Below are 16,365 nucleotides of genomic sequence, written 5' to 3'. Positions count from 1 at the left end.
TAGAATTTCAAATTCGAAAATTTCAGCATGTCGCCAAGAAAGAACCGCGTCCAAATGAAGAGAGAGAGACTCGGAGAATTACGAAGTAATTATACGTTCGTCTTATACACGCGCATTCTTCCTGTGACTTTCACACTTACAACAACAAGAACTTACACGTATCAGCGTATCAGGAAGGAGAAGAGAGCGGATTCGGAGGACCGCAGCTGGCGAAGGACGAACTTGCGACTCCGTTCGTTTCGACTACACTTCCCTACACCGGTCTTCATTCAAAGTGTACATATTCGAAGTTCGGAAGGTGCACGAGAGGAAACGAACAAAAGTGTAGAGAGCGCGCAATTGGAACAAACGGACCTCAATGAGTCACGGTTGTCGTGGTGCCGCGATGCTCCACCAATGCGGTAACGTGATCTAGAGAGTGACTAGTCTGTGGAGACGGGCAATCTCTCGCGGAGGTTGGCTGAATTCGCGCAAGGTGTATTTTCGTGTCGGATAAGCGCTAGGCTGACCGTCATAGCGCGCTGAATATCACACGCCTCGCTAACGAGTGATGAAAACCCCGCACCGCAATTAAAATCGCGCCAGTCCCCACGTGAATCGCCGCGCACGGTCGCGAACGGTGCGCTCGCCCACTGGTACTTCCTGAAAAAATACGGCACCTCGCAGAGATACGAGATCATGGCGGTGCCCAACACCGGTGTAGGTGAGTTATCTCGTTAACCGGGTCCCGGGTGCGAAAAGACGCGCGTTCTCGCGATGCTCACGGCCACGTCGCGAACGGCGGCGAACATCCGGACGATCCGGCGACCGTCGTCCGGCGGTGTTGCGCCAGCGAGAAACGCGAGTTGACAGCACGGCGACATTCGCAATCATCACGAATCGCTTGTATTTCTCTTGTGCTAACGAGATCCTCTCTCGCCGCTTCTTACCGAGGCTGTTTTTCGCACTACTGTCACGACTGATCTCACGACCTTGCCGTGCACGCGAAACGCTGTCCACGATAGTTTCGAAGTCACGACGACAGTGCGAAAGGTTAACTATGCTCAATATCCCCCCAAGAGCCATAACCTCTGTATCAGCGCGACAGTCTCGTCAGACTGTTTCAATGTACTTGCGTTGGCTGTATAACGGCTGTAAAATGTGACACGTTGCAGTCGTACCCCGAAACTTTCGTCTCTTGGAAGAGTTAGAGCAGGGACAAAAAGGTGTGGGTGATGGTACGATCAGTTGGGGCTTAGAGAACGACGATGACATGACCCTCACGCATTGGACTGGTATGATAATTGGACCGCCTAGGGTAAGACAGCTCGCATTCATGCATCATTTCCTGCTGCTGTAACAAAAATTTGAAGTCAAGTTTTGTTGTTTAATATTATCACTTTCATTGAGAATTTATTTTTTCTTAAATTAAAGCTAAACTATTTACAAATCTACTTTAGATAATTCTTCCTCTAAATCCTTTTTTTACATTTTCTTCAATTGCAATAAAATATTAAATTTTCTTTTTTTTCTTTTAATAATAAAATGCCACTGTCAGTAACTGTATACTGTATTAAATAAGGAATGTTTATCGTACAAAAGTCACAAATATTTGTGCCAAACTTATAGAAGTGGAGTATGGAATATTTAGTTGCTAGTTTGAAATATTTAGTAGTTTAGTATACATCTAATATAATTTTGTGTTGATATTTTTTAGACGCCTTATGAAAATAGGATGTATAGTTTAAAAATTGACTGTGGTCAAAGATATCCAGATGATGCACCTAATGTTAGATTTTTAAGCAGAATCAATATGAATTGCATTAATAGTGCTACTGGAGCTGTAAGTATCGAATCATAATATACATATGTTGGTTAAATGTACATATGTGAAACAACATGTAAAATTTGCAAGGTGGATAATCGCAGTGTACCAGTTCTCGCTAAATGGCAGCGAGAATACACAATTAAGACAGTTCTTCAGGAGCTTCGTCGTTTGATGACGTTGAAGGAAAACATGAAACTTTCTCAGCCTCCGGAGGGCAGCACTTTTTAGCCTAACCATATAAACAAAGACATCTTCCTTTTTGCAATAGCATGAGGCGAGATCTAATTGAAGGTACCAAATAATATTAAAAGGGTGCCCATTGAAGATGTATGTTTAAAAAACAAAAAAAAATAAAGAAAAAACAGCTTTGTGTGAAAGGAGAGAGGTAATAGCTTGGAAAGTTGAATGAGTGTATTAAGCTTATGTATAGGCTAGATAGAGAAATTAACAGTTTTGTTTGTCAAAACAGAACTGATTCATCGGAATTTTTCAAGGAAAAGAACAAATTTAGCGTTCCCGTGGGATATTTATCGAGATATTTCGTTTTGCTTGTAAGTTAATATATGTACGCACGAATCGCGTCTAAGCGACGTGTGATTGATTTAAGAAATTCGCTCCAGCTTTTCAAGCTAGTACGATGTAAAGCAAACAAAAAATCATATTTTGAATCTTAAAACTCAAAACAGACTGTAAGAAAACAAGGTAATCAATAAGAATAACTTATGCCTTCGAAGTTTTTTAAACAAGAGAAGGGCAACGCCTGTGTATTGTGAACCATTTTAAGACTTTTTTCCGTTTGCGCGTAAGTGCCATTTCATCTCTTGCGGAGGTGTCACTCTCTCAGTGCTGTTGTAGAAAAAGAAAAGAAGAACAAAAGTTGTAAATTTCGAATTGTAAATCTATACATCCATTTTATGTTTCTATGCTGCGTACTGTTTCCAATTACGCGAGTACAACTAGCGATCTTTCGACGACGTAAATAACAATGTGTACGCGTTGCGCGCATTCGGTTGAGAAATTTAATCTTAAAAACGGCCTGTCGCATTGTATGATTTATGTTTCATAATCGATGCAAAAAGAAATGTCGCTTTGTAACCGAAGGATAAGCGGCAATTTGATTTATTGTAATCCTCTATGACGAATGTGGTATATAATGCTGCATGGTGAGGTACATCAGTATATAAAGCATCGTGGATGAACAACTTTTAATTACTATGTTTGAACATACGTGAAAGCCGTAAGTATCGTAGCCACGTGTATTACGATCGTATCTATTAAAATGAAAGAGGGTCACTGCATGGACAATGCTCATGTTCGATCCAGGCTTCATAATTGATGTATCATTATTATTTTTATTATAATTATTATATAATTATTAAAGAGTCATACTTAATTCTTAACACACCGTGTAAAGTATACAAGCTGCGTATTAATTGTTACAAAATCAAGTTTATCTCGCTCCTTAGTGCAATTACAATGGTGAATTATGTGGACCATATTATTGCTGAAAGCGATATCGAGTTATATGCAGCCTGTTAATGATTTCCGATATAAAACGACGTGTTTGTTACGTTCGCCCCACGCCCACACACACACACACACACACACACACACACACACACACACACATCTACACACAGCAAGAAAATAATTATAAGTTAGTTATTTCGACGTCATTTGGGAATTACATGTTGTTCAGTTGATCGGAAGAATAATGCCTTTATTCATAGACTAAAGTCGGTTCCACCAAAGTAGATTTCGAAATATCTCCACGTTTGTGTAATGTAAAAAAAAAAATTTTTTCGATTATCCGGAACGGAATATACATACCTCTTTGTCAGCTTCGCATTTCAGTATTACACTATGGGTAATGTAATAGTGTAATTTAAATCATCTTATTGAAGGAATAACAAGTTATAACTCCATGTGGACGAAATCAAGCTTAAGGAGAATAAAATGATTTCCTTAGAAGTGATGTCGTCTTTGTCAAGCCTGTATATATATGTAGTACTAATTGACTTCAACTTTCTTAAATGTTTCTGTGCAATCCGATACTTCAGTGAAACCGAGTGTGTGCGGTTCGAGAGTATATTTAGAAAGGTATTTAGAATCAAGTATCTCTTCGTATATGTTTTTTACAAGTTTCAACATATATCTTTATCCATGCTACATGTATGAATCCAAAAAATGCCTTGCTAAAAAGAAAATTTAAACAAATTGATTTGATTCGTATGATATATCACAACAATGAATTATAACTAAAATGTTTACCAAATTTAAATGATGAAATCATGTGCACTTTATGAAATTAATAAATTCAGAATTGAAATATTCTTCAATCTTGCAAATCAAATCTCCGTGAGTACTTCCGATAAATCCTATCATTTGTGTTTAAATCATTAATTGCATCGTTGAGGAGAACGAATTCGTATGTTTAACAATTTATTTAAATCAGACGATGACTCCATTCGGCATAGCTATGTACAATTTAATAGACTTGGTATTAATGACAAATTGACTGAATCGTCAAACGCTATATGAATAAGTTTGGATCTTCGTAGAGAAGTCACAACTTGCCGGATACATTGCTTAAATTGTGAAACTACATCCCGATAACCAGCACGCTAACATCGTCGAGTATTCATTGGTTAACGGCTCGATGAACTCGCGTGTAAGAAAATTTACTACTTTTTGGGATAAAACATTAATTTCGTGCTCTTTACGGTCGTCCATTTGTGTCTCTTGACATAATATGAAACAGCAGTGAGAATTGCCAGAATTCCAAGTGCCTGAAAATTATATATGTTAAAATAAAATTGGGATATAAGATACATATTTTAATATGAAAAATATAAATGTAATCATTTTTATTCACCTTGATGGTCATTCGTTTTCTATCGTCAAATTCGTGATTAGCAGTCCACATGAGGAATGTGGTAATATCTTTTGTTATTTGAGAGGCAGTTGGAGGAGTACCATCTTCGAACTCTAAGACTTCATCATAAATAGCCTGGAAATATGAAATAATAAAATTGATTATTTACTGACAAATAAAAGCTGCTTTTAGTGTTAAAGTTGATATAATTTACAGAAAATGAAAAACACGAAGAATGAAATATTTGTTCGACATTTAAAGAATGCAAGTAACTCACCTGTGCCATACTAATGGCACCACCTGCGAAATATGGGTTAAAATATTGTCCTTCTCTCAAATGTACACCAGCTGGTGCGTCACAATATCCAGTCAGCAAAGAGAAAAGATAATTCTGTGAAACGTAAAATATATCCATAAATAAAAGTAAAGAGATTTAATAATACCAAAGATCGTTTTGTAGTACATATACAGTGTTCAATTTGTGTTATCAAAGATTCACACCCAAAGGTTTTAAGCCCGATCTTTTCTTCAGCAAAATATACTGTAAAAAGTGGCTTACCTCTCCATCATGCCTGGCATTAATCATATAAGACAAGTCAGGTGGATAAGCACCATTATTTGCCGCTCTGGCAGCCTCTTCATTCGGATAAGGAGATGGCACGTAATCAGAAAGCTTCCCTGGGCGCTGGAAGTAAGCTCCGGTGTCATCGGGGCCATCTTCAACCTGCATCGTAAAAATTCGGTATCTGTTATATCTTACGTTCATGAATATTATCGAGTATGAAATCTTCTATAATTGATACTGCACCATAACTTCTTCCGCGAGAGCTTTCGCTTCTGCTTCGGTGTGCGTGTTATTAACAAGATGACGATATGCTACAAATTGTAAACTGTGACAGGCCGCACACACATTTTTGTACACCTCCCATCCTCGTCGCATACTGAAAAATGTGTGATTAAAAACTTTTTAATCTTTCTGCTAGTTCTATATATATATATATATATATATATATATATATACTATGTACCAAAAATTCATACCTAGCATGGTCTAATGAGTTAAACCACCCATAGAAATCCCATTTGTATGTCGGAGGATGAGCTATGAGATCACTAGCTCTTACAGAGTTCTCTAACGCATAGATGAGGGCACTGATGCCACCAGCTGTTACTCCTAAGCATGTTAATAACTGCAAGTAGAAGCAATACAAGTATTATTACCTACTACTTTGTATTATAGTTTACATAACATTACTGTCACATATTACATAACATTGTTATATATTAAAAATATAAATGAACGAATGAAAAACATTTCAACTTACTATTAGAACATGCAGTGAAAATATATAAAGCTGATTCTGATAGACGAGGAATAGGACAAGGGGATGGGATATCTTCGATCAAATCAAATAAAATTCACATACCACTTTTCGACCCCTTGACCAATCTTTCACCGTGGAGAAATTGCTGGTCTACAAAGACAAAATTTAAGAAATTTAAACAATAGATTTATACAGTATTTTACAAAGAGAAAAGAATTGCTTTATATGCTGCTTAAATCAATACAAGAATATATAAAAGTATTGAAAGTAATGATTCTGCTTTCTATTTTTTACATATTAGCTGAGTTGTTTAATCAATTGCTTTAAATTTATAAATATTTTATACTTACATTTTAAATATGGTCATATAATTATGTACAAACTCAAACTATAAACCTGGCTATATAAAATAATATCCATATCATAAAACATATAATATGTGTACTTTTCTACCTGTCAAAAATATATTAAATATCTGATATATCAATAAATGTGAATTAGTACACTTGAACTTTCCACTTGTTCACTTGTCACATACATCATTGTGACTTAATCAAACCAAGAGATAACATAGTTAATAAAAATTAACGATTCAATGTGTAAACCATGTGATAACATACGACCCAACTCTCCCTTGAAATTGACAAATATACAATAATACTTGACTTGATACGTTCTTTCTTATAATTAAACGGAAAAAATCTACCGATGCATACTAACTCATGAAATACGCTAATACTCGCGTTCATTCGTGTTATCGGCTGCTCGTCCCCCAGGTGTATCCCACGACGACAATCTCACGCACGCACGTTTGATCATGGCAGCATTGCGTTTTGCGGTATCGTTCTACTATTACATAACATCTGTTAAAGTGTCTTCGAAACACCTCACTGGGTGAGAGTCGCGCGACGTCGTACCCTTCGCCGTCGTCCTGACATCGCGCGAATGTTTCGCTGTGCGCGATATTGTTAGGAAAGTAAAGTTGTCGGAGCAGCCGACAACACCCGTACGGTGGTGCCCTGCGAGCCCTCGCGAGTGAACACGTCGCGACGTCGACATCGTGACACAGACGTCGCGTGGTCAGTTAAATTCACGCGAGTACTCGCACGAAACCGAGTTACGAAACCGACGATGTTCGTCGTTCGCTTACCTGACCGATCAGCGTGCCATAATTCGGTTTTAAAAGTCCTGATTTACAAATCCGACCTAACGTCGCCGCCATGTTAACCAAAGGTACAATGTGCCAAGGAGCCTAATCAGTGAAGAGTTCGTCAACACGAGCACACGAAGGATCTACTTCCACCACTCTCGCAGAAAATTGTTCTGTAATTATTTCAATCGGAATTGATCAATCGCGCGAGTCCGTCGTGAGTGGTCGAGATGAGGCGGACACGAAATGACATATGACTTTGGTCGAACTTAGCAAGGCTGCCAACGTTACGGCAAAAACGTTCGCTCCGTTTGAATCAGCGCTCGCGTGACTCTTCTTCGTAGTTGCGTTCTCTACGTTGTGTTCGGAAGGGAGAGAGAGAAAAGAGGGAATTTGAAGGAAGTGCCGAAAGTGCAGCTGCAACAAACGAATTGTATCTATCTAGCTTAGTAAGAGCGGAATTTTCCTCTTACCATCCTTACAATTTTATATCTCACATGAAACGCTATCGTTCATACACCGCTCTCTAGATTGTCGTATATCGTGCAATCGTTGTTCACATAAACAACCTCGAAAGTCACGAAGGAGACGAGAGTTTAAAAAATACTCCGTTATCCTCTATAATCATGATTGCTGTCCCAGGATAATCTGGGATCTAACCAAGAACTCTGCGATCTCGTGTTCGACCGACGTGTGATGATAAAAACTGTCACCGCGCGTTATTCTCATTCTCTCATCGAGGCTCGAGACCTGCAGTGGAATTCGGACAAATTCAACTTGGAATTGTTCATGCCAAAATTAGCAATGAAAGACATCTTTCACGCTCGCGATATATCGCATGATCGCTATATATTTGAAAGCCGCCGGTCATAGACGAGAGAGAACAACTAGATGGATCATCTCCGGTGGCAAACATATGAAGAAAGTAACATCCTCCTCTTTTTCATTACTGCGCCACGTTGAATGTATATTATGTATTACGTGAGAACGAATTAGCGCAGCTAAGCAGAGATCAGTAACCTTTCTATTTCTCCTCACACCGTCATCTCCGTCTCACGTCTCACGATGCTCCAAATTATTTTTCCCGACCTTGGCTTGAAGTTGTTGCTGTCACGGTGGCAATGGTGATGGAGTAGGAGGGGGGAGATATATATTGCGCATGCGTCACACAGTTGGCACTCTTGGCAGTCCGCCGTCGACCATTGGTGTCAGCTGGCAGGTCGCCTCAGATGGTGTCGTGAATCCAGTAATATCACATCGATCAGCACGCGGCGGAGAAAGAGTCAAGATGAGCGGTGGAATGCCGGAGCTCGGCTCGAAGATCAGCTTGATATCGAAGGCGGATATTCGCTATGAGGGTCGCTTGTTTACCGTCGACCCACAGGAATGCACGATCGCTCTGGCTAACGGTGAGTACGGGAATCCAAGATGGACACCGCCGCATCATCCACCGCCGTCCCGCCGCCGATGTATCGCGTATATCAAGGCCGTTTCATTTCACGAGAGAACCTACATGTCCGGAACCTCGCAAGCAACATCGACTCCCGCGAGGGTTCGATCTCCCGCACAGAACTTGATGCGCGCCAAATTGCATTTCCGTATTCGTGGATAAACATAGGGGTCATTTTCCCGTACTTACGGCGCCGGAATCTGAACTCTAAAGAGGCTGAGAGAGTACCGGCTTTGATCTTTCGCCGGATGGACAACGATCCTAGATCCTCGCTTTCGCTACTCACTGCTGTCTCGAGTCGCGGAATGTGTTCATCTTTGTATGCTGCTGTTGTTTGCTGCGATGTCTGTGTTCTGTTCTATGCGACATCCTGTCGCAAAACAAGCGGGGTCGCGGTGACCGGAACGCTTCTCATAACGAACGATACTTTCGCGAAGCCGACGAACGATACTTGAGCTCGATCTTCGTGAAAGTGTCGTGTTGCAAAGACTCGACGCCGCAGCCGACGCGTCTTATCAATCGCGGCAGCGATTTCGCGGGCTCTCGCTTTATGTTGTACGATCTAAATTCTTTGTTCTTTCTCGAGAAATTCCCTCAAATGACGCGATCAGTTGGAGTGAGACAAGTATATTTCGTTTCACTCCAACTTATTGCACTAGTTCAGAAAGTTCTTCAGAAAAGAACAGACTATATAATTAGCACAATCGGCGAAAATGCTACGTATCTGGTGATCATTTGAACCGTTCGAGATCATTTAACTTTTTTTATGTCGCAGTTATTTGGTTACACTGGCAATTGTCAGACTTTTGTAAGACTATGGACGAGAATCGTTCTTGCATTTTTTGTTTGTTAATCGTCCGACTCATTGATCGGAATACCGTTGGAACCTTTGTGTTCTTCAATAGTTATATGAAATTTATAACTTTATAAAAGTTGCGAACGCAATTTTTCACGTTGCTGATTCGTATTTTGAAAGATACTCGCTTATACATCAACTTAGGAAAAGTTCAGTACGTTACTGAAGACTGTGACGAAAATGTAATTTTAAATTTCAATTTGGTACATGTGACATACACGTGGAATGTTTGTCTCTTTCTTTGGACTGTTTACATGTCCTTGCTATTCTTGTCCTGTTAGATGTAATCCTATAGGCAACAAATGACTTTAGAATATTTCAAGTATAAGAAACAAATATTCTTATGCCTTGGATTCATATTGATTTCCATGAATCTTACTTTCAGCTGTATGAAAGAAAATTTATAAATATGAAACTTTCTTTAAGATAAAATTTGTAGATATAAAACAAGTATTGCACAGGTACATATTGCATGATAAATTTATATAAAATAAATAACATTTTTAGTATATATCACAATTTAATACATGTAAATAATCAATTATTTATTATTTTTTACAGTGCGTTCTTTTGGTACTGAGGATCGAGAAACTCAACTTCCTGTGGCACCTCAAAATCAGGTGTATGAATACATTCTGTTTCGTGGATCTGATATCAAGGACATCAGAGTTGTCAACAATGTCAGTTCTATACCCAATGATCCAGCTATCGTGCAGGTAATTGTTTTATCAAAATTACTCTTTAATATGTCTTTTATACAGCGACATATATTTTGAATTTGACATTAACACAACTTAAGAGATCAAAAGAATCTTAAAAGAGATCTTAAAAGAATCAATTGCATTATATATAAACTTGAGTATAATGCAATTGTAATTATTTATAGATGACAGTCCAACCAACTATGGGTCAACAATCTTATCAACCACAGCCCAGTTATGCTCATCCAATGATGGGCCAAATGGGTCCGATGGGTGGCCAATATGGGGCTCCTTATGGTATGGGTATGGGAGCGATGGGTCCGGTAATGGGAATGCCTACTGCAGCTAGAGATCCCCGCGGAGCAATGAATAAACAGCCAAGTGAGTTGAGCTTGGGCTCTGCCGAACCCAATGCCATCTCTATCCCAAACTCACTGTCAACGGCCAATATCGACCCAATACAAAAAGATCAATCTCTGGAAGATGGTAAACTGTTTTTGCTATGAAGTATCCCTTGCCAATGGCATGCTTGCTGCTTGGTAATGCTTTATATCTGATACTGCTATCACAACACGCTACACATATGTGTAACGGTATATATTTTGACATAGTTTAATTCTTTCTTATTTGTAATCTTCACAGTTTCCTGTGAATCCTACATTGTTTCTGTATATCTAGTTTTTATACCAGTTAGAGAATTAGACTCAATTGACATAATTATTATTAGAAAATTTAATAAGAATTTGAACTTGATGCGTTTTAAATTCATAATTTCTTCTCTTCTAATTTCTTCTCATTTAAATTCACAAATTCTTCTCTTCTACTTGAGACATCTATGCTCTTCGGAATTTGCTGAATGATGTGTATTGTAGTAACAAATTTTACAACTATAAAGTAACTTTTCGTTAAATTGCCGTGCATGTGCGAGTACGTTTTTTTTTTACTTCATATGTGAAAATAAGTTTGTAAAATCTGCTTCTTTTTTTCATTTTATTCAAATTTTCAACATTTTCTCATAAATTTTATGCTTTGCTTGGCTTGGATGTGCGATCTAAATTGTACAAGAATTTGTTGCACTTATGCACAGATTATAATTTGATGTTTTGCAAATCTTGAAAATATTTTTACATATTTTTAATAATGCCCATTTTTTCAATTTTAATACACATTTGTTCAACTTTTATATTTAACTTGATGCACTTTTCCTCTTACTTATTTGAAAATAAATGCATGATTTTTTTGCATATGTGTCTTTAATTTTATTCCGTTTATGCGTATTGCCACTATGACAAGTAACAGAATAGCAAGAACAGTAATAATGTGTGCTAATAACTACAATCCTCGAGAGATTTCTTTTATATTGTATACACACAATTCTTCTGCAAAATTACAATTGTTCACTTACAGTTGGGACTGAAAGGTTTATGTATGTTTTTATTTTCTTATAGCCAAATTATGTTAGTCATGTTAGTAATGTATTGTAAATGCTTGTATGCAATAGATGTTCTCGATTCGCCATAGTCCGTTCAGTTGAGACATGTATCACATAATGACTTTACCTGTCTCTCTCTCTCTCTTTTCTCTCGCGGCAATAGGTGTGTTAGATCTTATTAGTGGTGGTTCCCGTTCTACCACTCCTACGTCGTCCTTACTCACGAGAAAAAGTCCTACTATGGATCAAGGGATTCAGGTAGGACACGAGCAACAATCGCAACAGCAGAATAATATCGGGAAATTGAACGATAAATCGAACATGAGGACCGTCCAACCACCTCGGCGCGACCACGACAGGTATCTTGCTTAAATAATAATAATAATTCCTGTATTTTACAATAAACTACATAACTATATTTCATGCTGTTGCAGTGAGATACTTGTTCTTTTCAAAATCGTTATTGTGGAAAATACCATCTTGTATTCGATATTACTAGAAATATTATTAGAAATGAAGATTCTTGCGATATTATCATAAGGCCACTTGAAATTTTTTTTTTTATTTTATTGCCAATAATGTTTGATTATTTAATTATCGCTATAATATTAATTGAAGCAAGTCGCTGCTATTATTCTGTTATCATTCTTAACGTTTGTACTAATCTTTGTGTATTTTCAGTCACGGTGCTAAGAACAACACAGGCGTATCGCAGTACAATGACGGGAAGAGAGACATAAAGCAGGATGGCCAGATGCAGGGACAAAGTGGTCATGCTCAGGGTGGCCGAGGTAATCGCGGTGGTTGGGTGAATCGCGGAAACATGAGAGGTAGAGGAGGCAGAGGACGCGGTGGATTCCGTGCGAATCAAGCAGGCAATACCGCCAAGCCTAAGAATACGCTGAAATTCGATAATGACTATGATTTCGAGCAAGCCAACACACAGTTCGAGGAGTTGAGGTAGGCGCGAATGTGTTTTTACTTTAAACTTTACTCGCTTACTCGCGATTTAGCGGCATGGTCGTGCCGGATTCGTTTCAAGTATTCATTTGAAATGACCAAAGTGGATACCATGCCAGAGCAAACAAATGCGAATTTAAAGCAGTTCGCGATTGTACTATACTGCGCATTGCTTACGCGTCGCATTAACATTGTCTTGTCGTAAAAAGATTACTCTGAATGTCATAATTTATTTAGAGGTTACTAATGATCGAGCGTCGAGAGTACAGCCTACACAATACTGTTATTCTCGACACTCGACACTTAGCAGGCGCATGAGTGGGAGACCGGCTGTGAGAGAAAGAGACAATAACTGTTCCCGAGTCTTGCATATAGTATGCTGACATACATGTTGCATTGTAGGTCACAATTTGCAAAGACGAAGATCGATGCCGGTACTGACAATGAGAAGAAAGACGACAGTGGGAACGAAACAGGTGCGGGTGAAGGCGAACCTGAGGAAGAACCGGAGGTTGTTCATTATGATAAGTCGAAATCATTCTTCGATAATATTAGCTGTGAAGCAGTTGAAAGGAGTAAAGGGTGCGTATTTATTAATAATATAATTACTTTGCGATTAAAATATTCGATGCGATAGTGGGCTAATTTTGTTTCTTATGAGAGAACTTGGAAGCGTCGATATGAATGTAATAAGTAATATTACATTTTTTTTAAGAAGCGATATAGTCCAAGTAGAAGTACAGTTGTACAATTTAAATTTCAATATGTATGATATAATAGATTCGGATAGAAATAAAACATTTTCAAACTTCGAGATTCTCTCATTCCAAGTTTTTTCCAAAAAACAGACCTAAAGTTAGACTCAATATTTGCTACATTTCGTCTTACACTCTCACGATTCGTATCACGAAACATTACGTATGTTTGGAACATTCTCCAGGCGATTCCAGCGCACGGATTGGAGAACAGAACGAAAGCTGAATTCGGAAACATTTGGTGTGGCTTCCACAAGACGTGGCGGGTTCCGCGGACGCGGTTATTACAATCGCGGGATGGGAGGCATGTATAGAGGCGGCGGCGGCGGCGGTGGTGGTGGCGGTAATACCGGTTTCCGCGGTGGCTATCGAGGTACTAGGGGCGGTAATCGCAAATCTGGTAACCAATTACAAAATAACACGGAGAGTCAAAATCGTGTGACCAACGAACAGTCTGCCTCTCAATCGCAGCCCAATGTAATCTAAAAAAAGGAAAAAAGAAAAAGAAAAGAAAAAAGTTAATTTGTCACTGGTACAGCGTAGGTATAATAAGGCATGCAGGAAAAATATGCGATGTGCTGCTATGTATAAGTATTCTATATATTAAGATTTTTACTGATATGTGCTCCACCGTTATGGACTGATTTGGGTTCGAATTTGGCAACCGCATAACGGAGGTATACAGAAATTGGATTTAATGTAGATTATTTTAGAACGGAGCGCGTTTGCAATTGTCGAACCGGTGATTTGTGTGGCGTTTAAGTGACGAAAAAATCGCACATGTAGACGCTATGTTGGCGCATATGACTCTTTGCATCGATATTTTGCGGCTGAATGATCGAAGAAGGTACTTTTAAAGACAAATCTTTTCTTACCGCTTAGTCGACAATGATCATGGTGAATTTACGTTACAAATAGATTTTCGTCTGGGAAGCGGGGTTAATTACAGACAGATATAGATTTCTCCTCTCTTTTTTACACTAATACTTATTTATCGGTTAGTAACAGATTCCAAGATGCCACGTTGAGCCTGTCAATGATACTGACAGTGGTTGATATCTGTTTGTAGTTAAGTTGATAAACGCTAAATTCGATCGTGATCATTTTTCTCAGTACGGTTTTCTCAAAAAAAGAAAAAAAAGAAAAAAAATGACTATGAGCAATTATGGAGTGGCTTCACAATGATGGTGACTTGATTATACTGGTCGTTATGGAATAGCTGGTTTGTATCCGTATATCGGAAGTGGATGGCATAGACGTGCATAAAAGTACTTTCTCGTCAAAGTATGAAGTGAGAAATCGATTGTATCTATTTGCATTTGTCGAGAATATAGGATATTGTGAGATATGTTACAAGAAAATTCTGGCGAAATGCCGTATTTCTTTTTCTTTTGGGTTTCTTTTTCTATTTTTTTTTTTTTTTTTTTTTTTCATTTTGAGTACACGCAGATAAAGTTTCCAAGTCCTTGGCGTAAAGTTAATGTAATACACTTCATTTTATTAGGGTGAATAAATAAAATCGGGGGGGAATAATTGAGAGAACATACTAAAAAAGAATCTTGTATCATTAAATTTGATTGAATTGAAATTTTGCGGTCTGCTTACTCTTTCTTTGCAAGATCTGCATTCTAGAATTAAAAAAGATGTGAGCATCAGTCTTATTGTTGTAAGTAGCTAAGTTCTAAATCATGTTATATAATTGTCATCGTGTTCCACAACTAAGGATTCCTCGACTGCCTTTGAATGTATCAAATGTGCTGCGTCTCGGCTAATGGGAATAGGATGAAACAATAGCATATTATATTTACTATTTAATTAATACCTATTAAAATTATATTATTCGAAAGACATAATGATGATCCTGTATAACTGGTACAATTTAGACGATTATTTTGTCGTTTTACTTTTTTCTTTTCTACTAATTCTAATAACTCTACTATAACATGCATTGTTTGTTCGAAAGGAAATTGCGACATTTAAATCTCATTTAAACGTGACTTGAGAGTCACGTTTGAGAGTGACTTGATGAGATCAATAGTCATACGGGCATGTTCTAGTGAACTTATAATAATTAATTCATGTTTTCCATCAACATGTTTACGCGATCTGTGAACAAAAATCTTACTCTGTGAACAATAAACTGAGTTTGTTTATGAGTCAAGTAAATTCGAAAATGACTTCATGAAAGAACACCTCTAAAATATGAAACGTACGAAATACAAATAATAAAAAGGAACTCATAACTGTGTATTCATCTTGTTGTTACAATACGATCTTGTTTAGTTACTCATGCTTTCGAAGAATCCTTGATACACGACGACGCTGTGCGTAGATTTGTGTTAAATGGCGATGCGAATAAGACTAAAGCATGATAATGTCCTTAAAGGTTAAGAGACGCAGAAGAGACAGAATAAGAATATTATTTGCGACTATTATTTTTCTATGGCTCATACGGAGTCCAACTCATACAAATATTATATACATACACACATACACCTACACAAGAAGATACACACGTAACTCGAGATTTACATAACTATTAAGCAAACCTCCATAGGCTATTAAAGGAAACACAGAGTAAAGTAAGGAGAATCATAGAACTATATAAAGCAGTGTAAGCGAATAAAGAAAGAAATATGGTGGTGAGGAAATTAATTTTTAAGTTTCATGCATAGAGCATGCGAAGAATAAATAATGTACGCAATTTTCCGAGAATGAATTTTTGTTTTGTACAGCCAATATTGTGATCCCCGATGCTAAATAATACTGAGATGATGAAATAATGCATCGTGTCATTTCCAGTCTCCTACACGTTTCTTTCTGCTCGGGCTGCTCGAAACGTGACAAAGAATTACCTTGTTCCTTGGCGAAGTTGAGATATCCAGAGAATATTGCTGCAGATCCATGATTAAATTTTATAGCTTAAAATTTTTCCAATATGTTTTACATTTAATCCTCGTTTGCCCTTCCAATGCTTCCTTCAATAACGATGATGCCATTATGAAAAGGTAACTCATACATATATACGTTTAAGTGTTAAATATTAAAGTTTTG

General features: G+C 37.8%; 3 protein-coding genes across 4 annotated transcripts; 2 read left to right on the top strand and 1 right to left on the bottom strand.

Moving 5' to 3' along the window:
* Positions 1-383: 383 nt before the first annotated feature.
* Uev1A (Ubiquitin-conjugating enzyme variant 1A) lies at positions 384-3,778 on the top strand. Its single transcript, XM_011154575.3, has 4 exons — positions 384-703; positions 1,155-1,297; positions 1,697-1,822; positions 1,895-3,778. The coding sequence occupies exons 1-4, from the start codon at positions 679-681 to the stop codon at positions 2,033-2,035; spliced, it is 435 nt and encodes a 144-aa protein (XP_011152877.1). The 5' UTR covers positions 384-678; the 3' UTR covers positions 2,036-3,778.
* A 458-nt stretch (positions 3,779-4,236) lies between these two features.
* On the bottom strand, positions 4,237-7,423 carry Cyt-c1 (Cytochrome c1). Its single transcript, XM_011154563.3, has 8 exons — positions 7,158-7,423; positions 6,110-6,157; positions 5,724-5,872; positions 5,491-5,623; positions 5,242-5,406; positions 4,960-5,073; positions 4,683-4,817; positions 4,237-4,596 (listed from the first exon to the last, which is right to left on the bottom strand). The coding sequence occupies exons 1-8, from the start codon at positions 7,227-7,229 to the stop codon at positions 4,492-4,494; spliced, it is 921 nt and encodes a 306-aa protein (XP_011152865.1). The 5' UTR covers positions 7,230-7,423; the 3' UTR covers positions 4,237-4,491.
* Positions 7,424-8,329: 906 nt separating this feature from the next.
* Positions 8,330-16,116, top strand: tral (LSM14 family protein trailer hitch). 2 transcript variants are annotated; one of them, XM_011154544.3, is made up of 7 exons: positions 8,330-8,566; positions 10,025-10,179; positions 10,350-10,650; positions 11,760-11,955; positions 12,278-12,556; positions 12,959-13,138; positions 13,497-16,116. In XM_011154544.3, the coding sequence occupies exons 1-7, from the start codon at positions 8,446-8,448 to the stop codon at positions 13,795-13,797; spliced, it is 1,533 nt and encodes a 510-aa protein (XP_011152846.1). In that variant the 5' UTR covers positions 8,330-8,445; the 3' UTR covers positions 13,798-16,116. The 2 variants fall into 2 exon arrangements, with proteins under 2 accessions (XP_011152846.1, XP_011152852.1); XM_011154550.3 differs by having other exon boundaries at positions 8,331-8,566; positions 10,350-10,545; positions 13,497-13,797.
* Positions 16,117-16,365: the final 249 nt, after the last annotated feature.

Source organism: Harpegnathos saltator, unplaced genomic scaffold, assembly GCF_003227715.2.
Source record: "Harpegnathos saltator strain DR-91 unplaced genomic scaffold, Hsal_v8.6 scaffold13, whole genome shotgun sequence".
Classification (NCBI taxonomy): Eukaryota; Metazoa; Arthropoda; class Insecta; order Hymenoptera; family Formicidae; genus Harpegnathos; species Harpegnathos saltator.
This window is presented reverse-complemented; position numbering and strand designations above follow the sequence as displayed.